Consider the following 17074-nt stretch of genomic DNA (forward strand, 5'->3'; position numbering starts at 1 on the left):
ACGAGATGGTTTAATTTTATTAAGGGCAGTGAAACGAGGCTACTCTGGCGAGAAGAAAAAACCTCACCCAAATGTATTGGAAAATATTGGAAAATATAAATGGACTGTTTGAAAATGTGAAGGAAAAAAAAGATACACTGCTCAAAAAAATAAAGGGAACACTAAAATAACACATCTTAGATCTGAATGAATGAAATATTCTTATTAAATACTTTTTCTTTACATAGTTGAATGTGCTGACAACAAAATCACACAAAAATGATCAATGGAAATCAAATGTATCAACCCATGGAGGTCTGGATTTGGAGTCACACTCAAAATTAAAGTGGAAAACCACACTACAGGCTGATCCAACTTTGATGTAATGTCCTTAAAACAAGTCAAAATGAGGCTCAGTAGTGTGTGTGGCCTCCACGTGCCTGTATGACCTCCCTACAATGCCTGGGCATGCTCCTGATGAGGTGGCGGATGGTCTCCTGAGGGATCTCCTCCCAGACCTGGACTAAAGCATCCGCCAACTCCTGGACAGTCTGTGGTGCAACGTGGCATTGGTGGATGGAGCGAGACATGATGTCCCAGATGTACTCAATTGGATTCAGGTCTGGGGAACGGGCGTGCCAGTCCATAACATCAATACCTTCCTCTTGCAGGAACTGCTGACACACTCCAGCCACATGAGGTCTAGCATTGTCTTGAATTAGGAGGAACCCAGGGCCAACCGCACCAGCATATGGTCTCACAAGGGGTCTGAGGATCTCATCTCGGTACCTAATGGCAGTCAGGCTACCTCTGGCGAGCACATGGAGGGCTGTGCGGCCCCCCAAAGAAATGCCACCCCACACCATGACTGACCCACCACCAAACCGGTCATGCTGGAGGATGTTGCAGGCAGCAGAACGTTCTCCACGGCGTCTCCAGACTCTGTCACATCTGTCACATGTGCTCAGTGTGAACCTGCTTTCATCTGTGAAGAGCACAGGGCGCCAGTGGCGAATTGGCCAATCATGGTGTTCTCTAGCAAATGCCAAACGTCCTGCACGGTGTTGGGCTGTAAGCACAACCCCCACCTGTGGACGTCGGGCCCTCATACCACCCTCATGGAGTCTGTTTCTATCCGTTTGAGCAGACACATGCACATTTGTGGCCTGCTGGAGGTCATTTTGCAGGGCTCTGGCAGTGCTCCTCCTGCTCCTCCTTGCACAAAAGCGGAGGTAGCAGTCCTGCTGCTGGGTTTTTGCCCTCCTACGGCCTCCTCCACATCTCCTGATGTACTGGCCTGTCTCCTGGTAGCGCCTCCATGCTCTGGACACTACGCTGACAGACACAGCAAACCTTCTTGCCACAGCTCACATTGATGTGCCATCCTGGATGAGCTGCACTACCTGAGCCACTTGTGTGGGTTGTAGACTCCGTCTCATGCTACCACTAGAGTGAAAGCACCACCAGCATTCAAAAGTGACCAAAACATCAGCCAGGAAGCATAGGAACTGAGAAGTGGTCTGTGGTCACCACCTGCAGAACCACTCCTTTATTGGGGGTGTCTTGCTAATTGCCTATAATTTCCACCTGTTGTCTATGTAAAACAATGAAAGCAAACTGTAGTTCAGACAGAGCCTGATCAACAGTGGGGGCAATGGAATAAACAATAGTATCGTCTGCATACAGGTGCAGGTAAAAAAATGTTTTACAGACAAACCAATATTGTTAATGTATACAGTAAACCAGGGGAGCATCTTTCACTGGGGATGGGGGGGTACATGTTTTCCACGCATTCTGAAATTACATTTTTGTCCCCCCCAGTTTTATCATTGCAATGTGATTTTTAAAAAACAGTGTGCTTTAGGACCATGTGGACGCCTCCGAGCAATCGGGTAGGCTGTTTGGAGTGTTTATCCAACTGGATAATTTTTTTTGTATAAATTATGGCCCACCCACACACTTCTAAAACCAAAGTTGCGCCCCTGCAGTAAACATGTAAAGCCTGTTTAAGCAATACTTGGAATTTTGGTATCTACACAAGTTTCAATCTGCCTTTCACCAGCTACTGAAATACACTGAAACTGAAATACTGCTCACTCATGAAACTAGCAAAAATTCTGCACTGGAAGTACCTGTGATCAGTTCTTTCGTAATAAAGTTTGTGAGGCTCATTCAGGAATGCTGTTCATCCACTCAGTTGTGCAGTACAGGAGACAGTAAGGTTTGATGTGGCCCGAGAGAAGTTGTCCGCAACCAACCACTGATCTAGGATGAGATGAACCTACCTCCCCAATCATCATTCCATCAGGAAGGTGTCAATATCTGATTCAAGACCAGTGAACAACTTTTACATATCCCCCTTGATGACATTGGCCAAATTTCAAAAGAGACCCCATTTTCCATATTGTGCGCTGCTTGACCAGCAGTCCCCTGAGTAGCCCTTCATTAAGTAGTGCACTTTATGGGGATTAGGGTGTGATTTCAGATGCAGAGAGAGATTGAACTAGGCAACTCTCATCACTGATGATTATGGTGACCTATGTTGTTTTGTATTCAAATGTCAAACCTGACCTCATCTTGATTCCGACTCCTGCCACATAATTTGACAATACAATCAAGGCCCTGCCTACTGGCTTTGACATCACAGAAATTCATAACATATTCTAGAGGTTGTAGTTACACTGATGGACTTATCTTCCATACTTCTCCACTAAATGTTGGTAAATGTTATCTTTCTGGGTTGTATGTGCACAAGCAAAACCAACTTCCCTAACAATGTTGTGTTGTATTGTACTTCGATTTCTGTGAAATGTAGAGATCTTTAGTGTATGAGGTTTTGCATGTCACGAGAAGTACATTGCATGATATTTCTGTGATTATTTTTAGCTATGACCTAACTCTATTTACACTGTCAACTATCCATAGGAAGTAAAACAAATACACTTACCGTCTCATGTTTCTTCTCAGTATCACTCTCACTCACACACACACACACACACACACACACAAACACTCACTCACGAAATAACCTTTCTACTGTTGACCGAGGGGTGTGGACCTACAGATGTAGGATCTTAATTTGAGCCAGTTAGCTACAGCAGGAAAATAATTGTTTGGATTATAATTAATGGACATTTTTCAAAAGGGAAAATTCAAAGTGTAAATTACAAACTTCAGAAGCCTTTTTAAACTTCAAATACACTTCAACTTTTTAAAAATTCTCCTGCAACAGGGTGATTCAATTCAGATCCTATGGGCAGAGAGCACCTGAGGCTGGGAGTGCCAGTTATTCCAGTCAGTACCTTGTAAGGCCTGCCCTCCTGTCACACCAGTTCCCTTCCAGCAGTGTCATAGAACACTTACATATGCCTGAAGAATCACAACCTCTAATGGAATGTGTGAGCTGGAACAGGTGCATGAATTGTTCTATGACACCAGTGACACTGAGCAATACACTCAGAACTGTTATTGGTCCTCTGACAGCTCATTCTTATTGAGGACCAATGAGGACAGAAATCTGTAAAGTGACTTGAATACATTCATTTAAACCTGCAGACACAGTAGTATGATGGTATATTGTTAACAAGTGATATAGTTACTCAGCCTGGTCTCATAGACTAGACATAACATAGTAAATGCAAATTCGGCACACTCAAATTATTATGATATGTTACATTTGGTGTAGGGTGGTTGGTAGGGGTTGATGGGTGGGCATATAGCGCAAATCTTGGTGGTTGCTCAGGGTGGATGGGTGGGCGTATAACTCGAACGGGGTGGATGGGTGGGCGTATAACTCGAACGGGGTTGATGGGTGGGCGTATAACTCGAACGGGGTTGATGGGTGGGCGTATAACTCGAACGGGGTGGATGGGTGGGTGTATAACTCGAACAGGGTTGATGGGTGGGCGTATAACTCGAACGGGGTGGATGGGTGGGCGTATAGCGCAAATCTTGGTGGTTGCTCAGGGTGGATGGGTGGGCGTATAACTCGAACGGGGTTGATGGGTGGGCGTATAACTCGAACGGGGTGGATGGGTGGGTATATAACTCGAACAGGGTTGATGGGTGGGCGTATAACTCGAACGGGGTGGATGGGTGGGCGTATAACTCGAACGGGGTGGATGGGTGGGCGTATAACTCGAACAGGGTGGATGGGTGGGTGTATAACTCGAACGGGGTTGATGGGTGGGCCTATAACTCGAACGGGGTGGATGGGTGGGTGTATAACTCGAACGGGGTTGATGGGTGGGCGTATAACTCGAACGGGGTGGATGGGTGGGCGTATAACTCGAACGGGGTGGATGGGTGGGCGTATAACTCGAACGGGGTGGATGGGTGGGCGTATAACTCGAACGGGGTGGATGGGTGGGCGTATAACTCGAACGGGGTGGATGGGTGGGCGTATAATTCGAACGGGGTGGATGGGTGGGCGTATAACTCGAACGGGGTGGATGGGTGGGCGTATAACTCGAACGGGGTGGATGGGTGGGCGTATAACTCGAACGGGGTGGATGGGTGGGCCTATATCTCGAACGGGGTTGATGGGTAGGCATATAACTCGAACGGGGTTGATGGGTGGGCGTCTAACTCGAACGGGGTTGATGGGTGGGTGTATAACTCGAACGGGGTTGATGGGTGGGTGTATAACTCGAACGGGGTTGATGGGTGGGTGTATAACTCGAACGGGGTTGATGGGTGGGTGTATAACTCGAACGGGGTTGATGGGTGGGCGTATAATTTGAACGGGGTTAATGGGTTGGGCGTATAACGCGAATGTCTAGCAACCCAAAGGTGAGTTTGAATCTCATCACAGACAACTTTAGCATTTTAGCTAATTAGCAACTTTTCAACTACTTACTACTTTTTAGCTACTTTGCAACTACTTAGCATGTTAGCTAACTCTTCCCCTAACCCTAATCTTAACCTTAACACTTTCAGCTAACCCTTCCCCTAACCTTAACCCTTTAAAATAACCTTAGCCAGCTATCTAACGTTGGTCACCTAGCTAGAACTCATACAATATAATAGGTTTTGCAAATTCCTAACATATAATATGAATTATAATCCGTAACACATCATCACCAATAATGTGAATAATTGACTGTAGAAGTGCTAGATTAAATTTGACCCCGTGATGAAGTTCTTATTCATGACTTGCATCTGAAACTCCATCTGAAATCAATAGTTTCACCCAATTTTGACTAGGTCACAAATTTTTATCAGTCGGGAAAACAAGACACCATGTTTGGTTCCTGACTCAAATATTCCCCAGAGCTTAGTCTCATGTCCTTGTCTTTCTTCCTTTCAAACCGGTCTGATAAGGTGGCTGCTGAGAGCAAGAGGAGCTTAAGGCTGGAATTGAGTGTTTACCCACTGTCTTTATGCATGTCTACCTGCACAATGATTATTTGGAAAACATTAAGCATTTACCTGTGAAGGGAGTCTTGTATCTTGCAGTAGTGCCACATTTTTACAGTAACCAATATTTTATTTGACTGGGAAAACGAGCTACTGAATAAATACCACAATACAGGTTTGATTGAATTGAACATTAGCTGATTTCTAGGAAGTGTAGCACTACTCTCACTCTGAGAAATACAGCAGGTTCAACCTACACCAGTTCTGTCGTCACTGTTGTGTGACTGTTACACCACAAACTAGTCATGGGTAGAAAGAAGATTGCAGGAGTAACCCCATAAGACATTGCAGTACACACCATCATGAAAAAGGCCCATACTGTATTTGGACTGAACGATAATTACCTAAGAGTTTTGCCTCACCTTAGAGGTAACCTGGCCAGGAAAATCTCTGGGGCCTGCAGTTTTTCTTGGTTAAGTCACATTATCTTGTAAAACTCTAACAATAATAGTTATTCAATGTAGTTAACACAGTTGATAACACAGCCACACAACTCAATCAATTCACTATAATTCATCCCTTCTTCTTTCTTATTGCACTTTCTTATTACAACAGTATATCATTCGTAGGTCTTTGTTATTATTCCTTGCTGTTTGACAGTGGCCTTTAAAGTGTTGCTCCAGAGGTTTTGAATAATTTCAGCCAGTAGTTTTAAAAGTAGTGCTCACGAGCCAAAACGGGTCCCCAATTTTTTTTTATACAATTTTGTACGATGTTATTAATTTTGTGTGATATGTTACGAATTGCAAAAAAATAAGAATACAAGAAAATTATATTCTGATTCGTACAATATGTTATGAATTTGACTGGATCTTTAACTTTGGGTCCTAGTCACCGGAGTAGTTGCCACTGCTGACTGGAGAGAAAGTAGCAATTTATACTCATGCATGTGTTGCCATGTAATTCTGTTGGGGGCTTAGGGTCTAGTGGTTGGAGCGTTGGACTAGTAACCAAAAGGTTGCAAGATCAAATCTCGGAGCTGATAAGGTAAAAATCTGTCGTTCTGCCCCTGAACAAGGCAGTTAACTCCCTGTTCCTAGGCCGTCATTGAAAATAAGAATTTGTTCTTAACTGACTTGTCTAGTTAAATAAGGGTAAAAAAACAAAGAGAGGCTTTCACACATGGAACCAGTTCATGATGAGGTGACCCTGATATGCTGTAGTAGCTTGCTAAAAATGAAAGATCATTTCTATAAGCTAACAATGCAGAGTAGAATTTTAGTAATGGTTTCACAAGGCTAAACTATGGATGGTTTTGTGTAACTCAAACAAATAAGACAGCATGTGTGTGATCACATTACATTTCAATTCTCATCCAGTCAGATGAATTGATGCCTCTTGTTTCAACTCTTTTTGTCCAGGAGGGACAGTAAGGTGCTGTCTACCACATACACAGAGAAGAATGACTGGGGTTGGGGCTGGGCTGCAGGACCTGTGGCCTGGTTTCCTGGGACCTAGTTGCACAAAGGCAGCATTGTAAACCCTCAGCAGCAGAGAGACCAGCCCAGCAGATGGATAAGCAGGACGGAGTGGTGTGTTATGGGTTGGGGTGGGGAAACTGGACTGATCAGTAAGGCCCATGAAAACTGAACCAGCTTCTAAGCTAGCTGCCCCTCTAGTTTCACCTCACCGGTTTGGCCAAGTCTGTCAGTGCCAAGCCAAAGGTCTGAATGTCATCTTTTGTGACGGGTCAGTTTAAGAGAAGATGTAAAGTGCTATTCACATTCTAATTCCTTGACATCTGTCTACTGTACCTCTTGTCATACTCTCTAACACTTCCTGAAAACTGGCTAAGTGAATCATTCACTCAAGGCTGTCCGTTTCCCATCATTCAAACACTGACAGACAAAAACAAAATCAGGCACAAAGGCATTAGGGTATAAATAAAGCAACAAATATTTCCATAGCTAAATATAGCACAGTCGTGTTTGACAAGAAGAAAAAAAGCAAGCGTACAAAGTTTTCACTTCAACATAAGTGAAAAGATTGTGAAAGACCTCTGTTTCAAAGGTAGATTCTGCCATGCTGGCTGTGAGGGCATTTTGCCTTCAAGAAGAATCCATTTCGGAATTGAATACAATTTAAATGATACCACTGATGAATCCTTCAATAACTATACATGTTTAGCCAGTAACGGCTTTTGGCTTTTAAACCAGCTGGTAACACTAGATTGGACAGTGTCTTCAGACAGTGTCCCTTGATTGTCTTAGTTCATATACCCAGAATCCTATGTGGCCGGGGAGTTGTAGGACTATTTCCTGATCTGGGCCTATGTTGCCGGTTTACTTCCGTCGGCAGCGAAAGCAGCAGGTACGACAGCGTCCAAACTCCTCTTCCGTGTCCTCCTTCACTGTGTAGGAGGTCTGGCCGTCATAATAAGGGGTGTTTGAGGCGCCACCATCTCCATTGTTGGTACCTTCTGAGGGGAATGGCGACTGCCCCCCGGGTTTGAAGGCACCGTAGGGGTTAAGGGAGTAATTGCGGTTGCTGTAGGTACTGTCCAGAGCGATGGGGTTGATGATGATCGTGCTGTCCTCTGCAGAATGTAGCTTGGCCCGAGGGATGGTCACGTCTCCATAAGGGTTTTCCAGAGACGAATTCATTATGACTGACTGATTATGGAAGGCTGAGAGTACGAAACACAGGCAGATAGAGTCTGTGGCTGTCAATCTCTTGACAGGCTTTTGGTTTGATGTGTTGGATCTCAGACAGGGTATTGAGGCTCAGATCTGAAGCTTTGCTGTCAACGTTTGTTCTAGTTTCCTCTGGTGACTTGAACTGGCTCCAAGAATACTCCTGTAAAAGACAGATTTAATCATTTTAATACAACTGTAGTTGTAAAGAGAATCCTGAAACTACAAAAGCTCTGGTTCTGTTCTGTTTGACCTTCACGAAATTCTGAGAAAAAAGTATTATCACAATGCAGTGAAATGACACTTGGATGTATCTCTTTTTCATTTTCATCTCGACTGCTTCATTATTTTCCTGCGTATTCCTATCGTTCTCAATTTACGGTTTATCGATAAACTCCTCATATTGCTAAAATTCGATCCCATTCTCTTTCCAAATAAAATTAATGATCATATGTCATGTTGACACCTTTATATGGATGACTACATCTTTAAAAAAACACATCCTAACACCAACAGTGAAGGCAAAACTTCACCAATAAAAGCACTGATTGTTTATGCTTACCTTTTTAACTTGTGGAATCCCTCAGCAGTCAAGTGTTATATGATATCCCATGAAAGTCCCCTGGTCTTCTGACGTTTCATATAATCCAGTGAGCACTTGAAGGTTGAATGGTTGTCTCTTGCAGATCTTTATTAGTGTACTCCCACTGTGTCTTCATTGGAAAAGGGAGCCACACCTGTAGCGATGTGTGTCAGAGTGAGGACTGAGGTGGTGGTGGCCACACACACACAGGTGCAACCTTGACTCAAGGATAGACGCAACATAGTAAACGTAAATCGGTCTCCCTCCATTTAGTATGATACTGTATGTTACTTTTCGTATGGTATGTATCAGTTTGTGGATGTCTATCATCCATTTCATATGATATGTTACGAATTCCACTTCGTTGTGGTTAAGGGTACGGGTTAAGGTTAGGTTTAGCTAACATGCTAAATAGTTGCAAAGTAGCTAAAAGTAGTTGCAAAGTTGCTAATTAGCTAACATGCTAAAGTTGTCCTTGATGTGATTCAAACACACAACAATTGGGTTGCTAGACGTTTGCGTTATACGCCCACCACTCCTCCCTTTACCAACCTTCCTTCTGTCTTATGCAACCATACCAAACGTAACACATCATACTAATTTGAGTGTCAAAGATTTATGTTTGCTAAGTTACATTTAGATTTTGAGGCCAGGCTGTCAAGTGAGGAGGAGTGTTGTTGGTGTACCTGGGAGTCACCTGATCCAATCCCTATGTGAGCAGAGCAGCTACCTGAAACCCAAAGAGGGCGTGGTGATGACTGGCTAGCCCAGCCCTGGTTTATCATTCCTCTAGCTGCTCAAAACACAGGCGTATTTGTCATGGCAACCAGGGCCCATATCCACAAAGCGTCACGGAGTATGAGTGCTGACCTAGGATGTCCATATAAGCTTATTCATTAGGATCTAAAAGTCAAAACTGACGCTAAATCAGCACATCTACTCTGAGACGCTTTGTGGAAACGGCCCTAGTCTCTCTTTCTCCCCATGCCCCTCCTCTCTCTTTTTCTCTCACAATATCTCAATCGGTATCTGTCGCCTGCTGCTAACACCACCCATTGCAAATATTCACTTAAAAGCCCTAACATAATGTAACTGGTAAATGACAGTGTAAACACTCAAAGCTATAATCACACAGGTTGGTCATAAGGACAGCAACAAAAACCCTATGACAAAGATTTGTGTTTGTTATTTTTAGTCTGCGTTTGTTGTATTTAAGAGTTTTTTAGTTGCAGGGAGTGGTTTATAGAAAATAAAAATAGAGAGCATTCTGTGTTTAAATCATGATATTTCAGTCAATCTGAACAGGACTGCCGACATAGCTGCCTAAATGGGTGTTTAGGCTTAGTTCCAGTGTTAAACATTAACCTGGTTCCATATGAAACACATTCCTGCAGCCATTTCCTCTGCTTTGACCCAGAACCTTTACATTTGCATGTGTGTGCACTCAGCAAAAATTCCTCATACCAATGTTTGTTAAATGGATCAAAGTGAACGAGAGTTTGCTTCCAGACAATTCTATGGCCTTTTGTTTTCCTCGTCAACCCTTTTCACTTTAGTTAATAAGGCGTGGTACCTTTTTTGTGCATTTATGTTCTTAGCCTGCATATATTTGAGTCGTTTTTCACTTTCTGAATTGGCCTCACAACCATGTAGACAGACATACATTGCACTTTTTCCCCATAGGTCGGTGCAGTACCCTCATTTCACCAGTGAGAGAAAGTAGCACAAGGAGCGCGAGCTTAGTTTAAATTGCTTCACCAGTGTCATATTTCTTCATCCTTACTATCAACAATAGGAAAGGGGGTAGGGGAATCTGATCCTAGATCTGTGATTTAGGGTAACTTCTACATTAAGCTAATTTACATAGCAGGGGATTGCTCCCATTACCCAATGTGACATTCCCCCCAACATTATCAGCATGGAGTAGTTAAGCTCTGGAGGTCATCTCTAATCCTATAAATATGTGAAGTACATACTTTCTCGTCACGCACACATATACAAAAACACATTTTTAAGAATACACAATTTATTAGACATGTTTTCTTGCTTTTCAAACAATTCAGGTTAAAATCTATGCAGTGATGAATGATTCAAGTATATTACAATGTACATATAAAAACAAGTGTGCAACAGGCAGTAGCCAGGCCAGACCCTGGTGTTTGGTTTCTGTATGCAACACTTGTGGAACAACGATGTAGCCAAGGGGAGTTTGTGTCACTGGCAGCGCCCCGGTCTGTCACATCTGTGACCCCCACTCCTCTGAGGCTAAAGTTAAAATGTCCTTTACCCACAGGTCAGAGTCAGGTGAGGTCTCTACCCCCTCATACAGAGAATTAATCCAGCAGCAGCAACACAAAAAGCACAAATGTCCACATTTGTTCAAAGCAAAACATATTAAAAAAAATACACTGAAAAACTAAAACCCCCAAAATAAATTTTTGGCACTACTATAAAACAAACAGAACTACATAAGAAAATGTGCTTTAAACCAGCTCAGCCCTGGGTATCACAATCATTATACATTAAGTGCATGATACATAGTTAGTATTGATATCAGCAGAACTTAAGCTTTACAGTCTTAAATAAACTTTTGTTAACACGTTCATAGGCAGATAACTTCCAGTAACAACTTATTCCAATTGAACCGAACAGAAGAAGACAAAAGTATCAGTTGCCAGTACCAGTTTGCACATTCTCTCCCATGATCCTACCACCAGTGCTGCACATTGTCATAGGTTTGTTTTTGGAATGACGGTCAGAGGGCTGCACTGTATATTAGCATAAAAAGGTATGGCTCCATTCAGAGGAATACGTCAGGATTTAGTCCATTAATGGATTGGGTTAGATTAACACACGTCATCAATCATCTCAACATCATATGTTAAACAATGTGACATACCTTTTAGCAGTCATTTAGGAATGAAAGTGCCATGTGAGTTATGCTGGCATGCTAAACTGTAACACTACAATAGAACTCCATTAGAAGAGATCCACCTGGTTTGAACCCCCTCCATGTAGACGACACCTGTTAGCAGTGCTTGACTTGGAATGAAAGTAGTGCAGGAGCTGTCTTGTTCCAAGTCTATCCATTAGATCATGTTCACCGAAATTCACAACAGGTATGCTACAGAGATTATTTTAAGAGTTCATAGACATTTTCCATTACTTCGGAAGTTTAACCAAATGGTCATGACTATTATTATAGCCTACATGAAATAGTAAGCATTATTGACACTGGAAGACTGCTGTGTCTGATCCCATGTAGGCCTTCAATCTCCTGCCATTGTGCCCTTAATCAAGGCACTTAACCCCCCACAAACTTGTCAACATGTGGTCAAACCTCCATCTGGAGAGCTCTTGGGTGTGCAGGCTTCGCTTTTGCTCCAGGCCTGAAACACTTCTTATCAAGGTTCTGTTGAGCAGCTGATGTTTAGGCTACAATGTGGTTAGACCAGGACTTGAAGAAAAGCCTGCACACCTAGTAGCTATCCTGGAGGATGGTTGCCACACTTCCTATAAAATATTGCAACACTACAACCAAATATCTTTGTTTTTAATCAAATGATTCCCTCATTAAATGAATCAGAGATCAAATGGATAAGGTAGGCTACTATACATGTTTATATATAAAGGCTCAAATATTCATGCTTCAGGGGAGATCTATGCACAGCAAGTTATTTGTCAATTGTTATAATTTTTTTACGTTACCTGCAGCAGAAATTAGCACAGACACACACACTGAAGGGTCATTCCGATAATGGCTGATGTCCATTTTTAAGTGTGCCTTCATGAATTACATTAGCAAAAATCATGAAATGCCTTTTCATGACCTGATAAACCCTCTTTTGGCAAAAGCCCTTCATGCGCATTCAGGCTGGCTCATTTTCAATAGGCACAATCTTGAACTGACATCCTACTGGCAAATAAACGTGAGCAAAGCGGAATCAGAAAATGAATACCCATTGGCCATTGCTAGTTAACGCAGATCCTGCCTTCATTCCACTTTGATCAAACTTTTTTGTCTCGGTGTATGAATCTAGACCGGTGACAGGCTACTTTGTTTTACAGTGCCTTGCGAAAGTATTCGGCCCCCTTGAACTTTGCGACCTTTTGCCACATTTCAGGCTTCAAACATAAAGATATACAACTGTATTTTTTTGTGAAGAATCAACAACAAGTGGGACACAATCATGAAGTGGAACGACATTTATTGGATATTTCAAACCTTTTTAACAAATCAAAAACGGAAAAATTGGGCGTGCAAAATTATTCAGCCCCTTTACTTTCAGTGCAGCAAACTCTCTCCAGAAGTTCAGTGAGGATCTCTGAATGATCCAATGTTGACCTAAATGACTAATGATGATAAATACAATCCACCTGTGTGTAATCAAGTCTCCGTATAAATGCACCTGCACTGTGATAGTCTCAGAGGTCCGTTAAAAGCGCAGAGAGCATCGTGAAGAACAAGGAACACACCAGGCAGGTCCGAGATACTGTTGTGAAGAAGTTTAAAGCCGGATTTGGATACAAAAAGATTTCCCAAGCTTTAAACATCCCAAGGAGCACTGTGCAAGCGATAATATTGAAATGGAAGGAGTATCAGACCACTGCAAATCTACCAAGACCTAGCCGTCCCTCTAAACTTTCAGCTCATACAAGGAGAAGACTGATCAGAGAAGCAGCCAAGAGGCCCATGATCACTCTGGATGAACTGCAGAGATCTACAGCTGAGGTGGGAGACTCTGTCCATAGGACAACAATCAGTCGTATATTGCACAAATCTGGCCTTTATGGAAGAGTGGCAAGAAGAAAGCCATTTCTTAAAGATATCCATAAAAAGTGTCGTTTAAAGTTTGCCACAAGCCACCTGGGAGACACACCAAACATGTGGAAGAAGGTGCTCTGGTCAGATGAAACCAAAATTGAACTTTTTGGCAACAATGCAAAACGTTATGTTTGGCGTAAAAGCAACACAGCTGAACACACCATCCCCACTGTCAAACATGGTGGTGGCAGCAGCATGGTTTGGGCCTGCTTTTCTTCGGCAGGGACAGGGAAGATGGTTAAAATTGATGGGAAGATGGATGGAGCCAAATACAGGACCATTCTGGAAGAAAACCTGATGGAGTCTGCAAAAGAACTGAGACTGGGACGGAGATTTGTCTTCCAACAAGACAATGATCCAAAACATAAAGCAAAATCTACAATGGAATGGTTCAAAAATAAACATATCCAGGTGTTAGAATGGCCAAGTCAAAGTCCAGACCTGAATCCAATCGAGAATCTGTGGAAAGAACTGAAAACTGCTGTTCACAAATGCTCTCCATCCAACCTCACTGAGCTCGAGCTGTTTTGCAAGGAGGAATGGGAAAAAATGTCAGTCTCTCGATGTGCAAAACTGATAGAGACATACCCCAAGCGACTTACAGCTGTAATCGCAGCAAAAGGTGGCGCTACAAAGTATTAACTTAAGGGGGCTGAATAATTTTGCACGCCCAATTTTTCAGTATTTGATTTGTTAAAGTTTGAAATATCCAATAAATGTCGTTCCACTTCATGATTGTGTCCCACTTGTTGATTCTTCACAAAAAAATACAGTTTTATATCTTTATGTTTGAAGCCTGAAATGTGGCAAAAGGTCGCAAAGTTCAAGGGGGCCGAATACTTTCGCAAGGCACTGTATATAGGAGCCGGTACGCAATCCATCAAACATTTGAAGTGTCGGTAAGGCCTCCGGGTAGCTCAGTCCCAAGTCAAGCACTGCCTGTTAGGCATCACTTACAGTAAAACAACAGCGATAATTGGCATCAGGCAGGCAACACTACTAGCTACCACTAATGGTGATTAATAACGCATTGCTGGGATGGCAGAGATCGTACATCATGGGCTTACTACAACAGGGTTGTATTTATTAGGGCAGACTGAGGCAAAACATTTTACAACGGAAAGTTAAGGTATTCAGCCTGTTTTCTTCTGGCAGGTGCCTAATGAATAAGACCCAGACTTGTCTGACTGGGAGGAGTGGTGCCAGTCTGTACCTCCATGACAGGGAGGGAAGAGTCCACATAATCACCCCCAACGCAAGCACCTTTTCTGGGGGTGGCAGAAGAGGGAGAGACCAAAGGAGAACAGAAAGGCATTCAGTATCAGAATGAAGGGAAATTAGAGAAGGAAGAGGGTAGACGTGTGGCTTCTGGTACATTCCTTCTTCGTGGTATGTGTACTGTAGGTGTGTGTATACTGTACATTGTATAGGGAAGCCTGTCCACATGATAGAGGCTGTGTGTGACAGGGGTTATCTGTATGTGTGGAGATGTGTCTTGCTAGCCTGGTCCCAGATCTGTTTGTGATGTATTGCCAAAGGCCATATGAGCTGGGCTACACAGCACTAGCCAGATCTGTAATCAGGCTGGTGTCTTGCTGCTTGTGTCTGAAATCTCAGGAGGAACTCCTAGTTGAAGAGGATACCCCTGACAAAAGGCAATATGGGCACAATTTAGTAACATTTTTTTTTTTTTTTAAAGCTATGTCGTTATTCTTATGGAAAGTAAATGTAACTAATTGCTATAAACTCTTTATTTTGCTGGTCAGGTATGTACACTAGTCGTAATCAACTGTCCAACTGACAAAATAAGTCAATTGTTAATAGAAACTCTAGTCGATGAAAACGGGGAGACCCCCTTGGTAGTAATGCAACAGTGGTGACTGACTTTTTTCTGTAAGTCCATTAGTGTGTGAATGAGTGTGTGTCTAAGTCAGCCTGTGCACCTCCGCTCAAATCTGTACACACGTTAGTGTCCCCATCAGTTTATTTTAGTCCGTTTTCCCCCAGAAAGTGTGTCTCTGGTTGGCCATCTCGGCTCACAGTCCCCAGGGGTTCTCCGTAGCGGATCTTCTGGCCGGCCTTCAGGTTGAAGCTGAAGTCGTGCGGAGCCTCGAAGAGAAGGACTATAGTGGAGCCCAGGTTGAACTCTCCCAGGTGCTCCCCTTTCCTCATGCTCACTCCCTCCTGGTTGTTGTTGGACAAGTAGCTGAAGTCGTTGTACGAGCCTTTGCTGTAGCGTGGGCTGTTAGTGCGCAGCTCCTGGATACAGACAGAGAGAGAGAGAGACAGAAAGGATACAGTTTAGTAAATACATTATAATAATGATCCAATGCATACAATGTCAAGTGTTTTGAGCATCTGGTGGAAAGGATTTGATCTAAAGCGACTTAGTCACACATATATTAAGTACACGTGACACATGGGGGAATCAAACCCATAGCCCTGATGTTAAATGCACCCTGCTCCAACCAACCCTTAACACTGAAAGGATATCTCATAACTGCCCCATTTATCCAGTGCCCATCATGTGATGTGTAAAACATTTGAGGAGAATAGGTAAATTGGACTAAGCCCCATTAGACGATGAGCAGCATGATAGCTGCTGAATGAAGTCATATCCTCCTGTTATGATGTTGACGGTCTGGTTGGGAACAGCTTGTGCCACTGGCCCCCCTCCTCACTTTTCATCTTTCTCGTCTCCCTCCCCCCTCCTAGTTGTCTTCCCTCCCCTTCCACCTCCCCCCTCTCCTCACCCTTCCTTCGCTTCCCCCTTCCTGATCAGGCTCTTCTTAATGACGGTGATGGAGTTGGCTTACAGTTAACCGCCTCACCTACATATTAAAACGACCACGTCATCCTAAGCCTCTTGTCTAATCAATGGAAGTATATGGCTCCTATGGGAAATCAGTCAGTTTAAACACAGAGTGGAGAGATTAAATAGGCCTATCCGGTGTGTGTGTCGGCAGCTTAGGGAAATGGCCTGACGTATAGGTAAGTGGGACAGGAAGCAGAGGGAGCTGAAGGGAGTGAAAGCTCATACTGCGAGAAATGTAATAGGAGTCAGAGTGACAATGGGTCAGAACCTCTCTTAAGTCAGCATTATTTCTACTGTATGTACTGTTATGTCCTAATAATTCATCTTTGAGTAAATACTATGGCACAGTACCAGAATAGGCTCAGACCAGGCCCCCAGTGTCTGGTCTGGACCAGCTCTGCTGGTTGGCTACTGCGTAGCTACCTAGTGGTGTCAAAAGTCCTGGTCTGCCCTAGAAAGCCTATGTAAATTACGATCGTCAGAACAGCCAAACTATTCTTTATTTTTACGTCTGTTTTGGGCTCTAAAATGTGTTTATTATGATCAAGTTCGATCCCCAACGTGAATTATTTTAAAGTTCGCTACAAATTGAGATATTTAGTTAAATAGTGATCCATTCTGACTACTACATTTGTCATCACACAGGATCACGTGCTGACACAGACCAATCACGGGCTGGCAGGTTACGAGGAGGCTCTCACCCTCATGCACTCTTTGCGCGTCTCTTGGGCAGGATGACCATGATCCTTTGCTAGTTATGCCCACTTTCACCATGATCCTTAGCGATATTTTTGTGCCAGTCAGCAATATGGCGGGCTTCA

At 43.2% G+C, this 17074-nt stretch overlaps 2 protein-coding genes across 10 annotated transcripts in view; both read right to left on the minus strand.

Annotated features, from left to right (window-relative positions):
• Positions 1-5899: 5899 nt before the first annotated feature.
• LOC149983205 (uncharacterized) lies at positions 5900-8134 on the minus strand. Its single transcript, XM_090234232.1, has one exon. It carries the CDS (start codon positions 7998-8000, stop codon positions 7680-7682), a length of 321 nt encoding a protein of 106 aa, XP_090090358.1. The 5' UTR covers positions 8001-8134; the 3' UTR covers positions 5900-7679.
• Positions 8135-10621: 2487 nt separating this feature from the next.
• Positions 10622-17074, minus strand: part of LOC110523465 (phosphatidylserine decarboxylase proenzyme, mitochondrial) — a 41411-nt gene continuing 34958 nt past the window's right edge. For all 9 annotated transcript variants that reach the window (XM_021602166.3, XM_090234235.1, XM_090234237.1 and 6 more), the window contains one exon: positions 10622-15697. In XM_021602166.3, coding sequence (XP_021457841.2) covers positions 15422-15697 — 276 coding nt within the window. In that variant the 3' untranslated portion in view covers positions 10622-15421. The remainder of the gene's footprint in view (positions 15698-17074) is intronic.

The sequence above is a fragment of the Oncorhynchus mykiss genome, chromosome 5, assembly GCF_057628025.1.
Source record: "Oncorhynchus mykiss isolate SJ-2025 chromosome 5, ASM5762802v1, whole genome shotgun sequence".
NCBI lineage: Eukaryota > Metazoa > Chordata > Actinopteri > Salmoniformes > Salmonidae > Oncorhynchus > Oncorhynchus mykiss.

Excerpts from the sequence above, each read along its gene's own strand:
- LOC149983205 (XM_090234232.1), bottom strand. The coding sequence starts at position 8,000 with ATGAATTCGTCTCTGGAAAACCCTTATGGAGACGTGACCATCCCTCGG.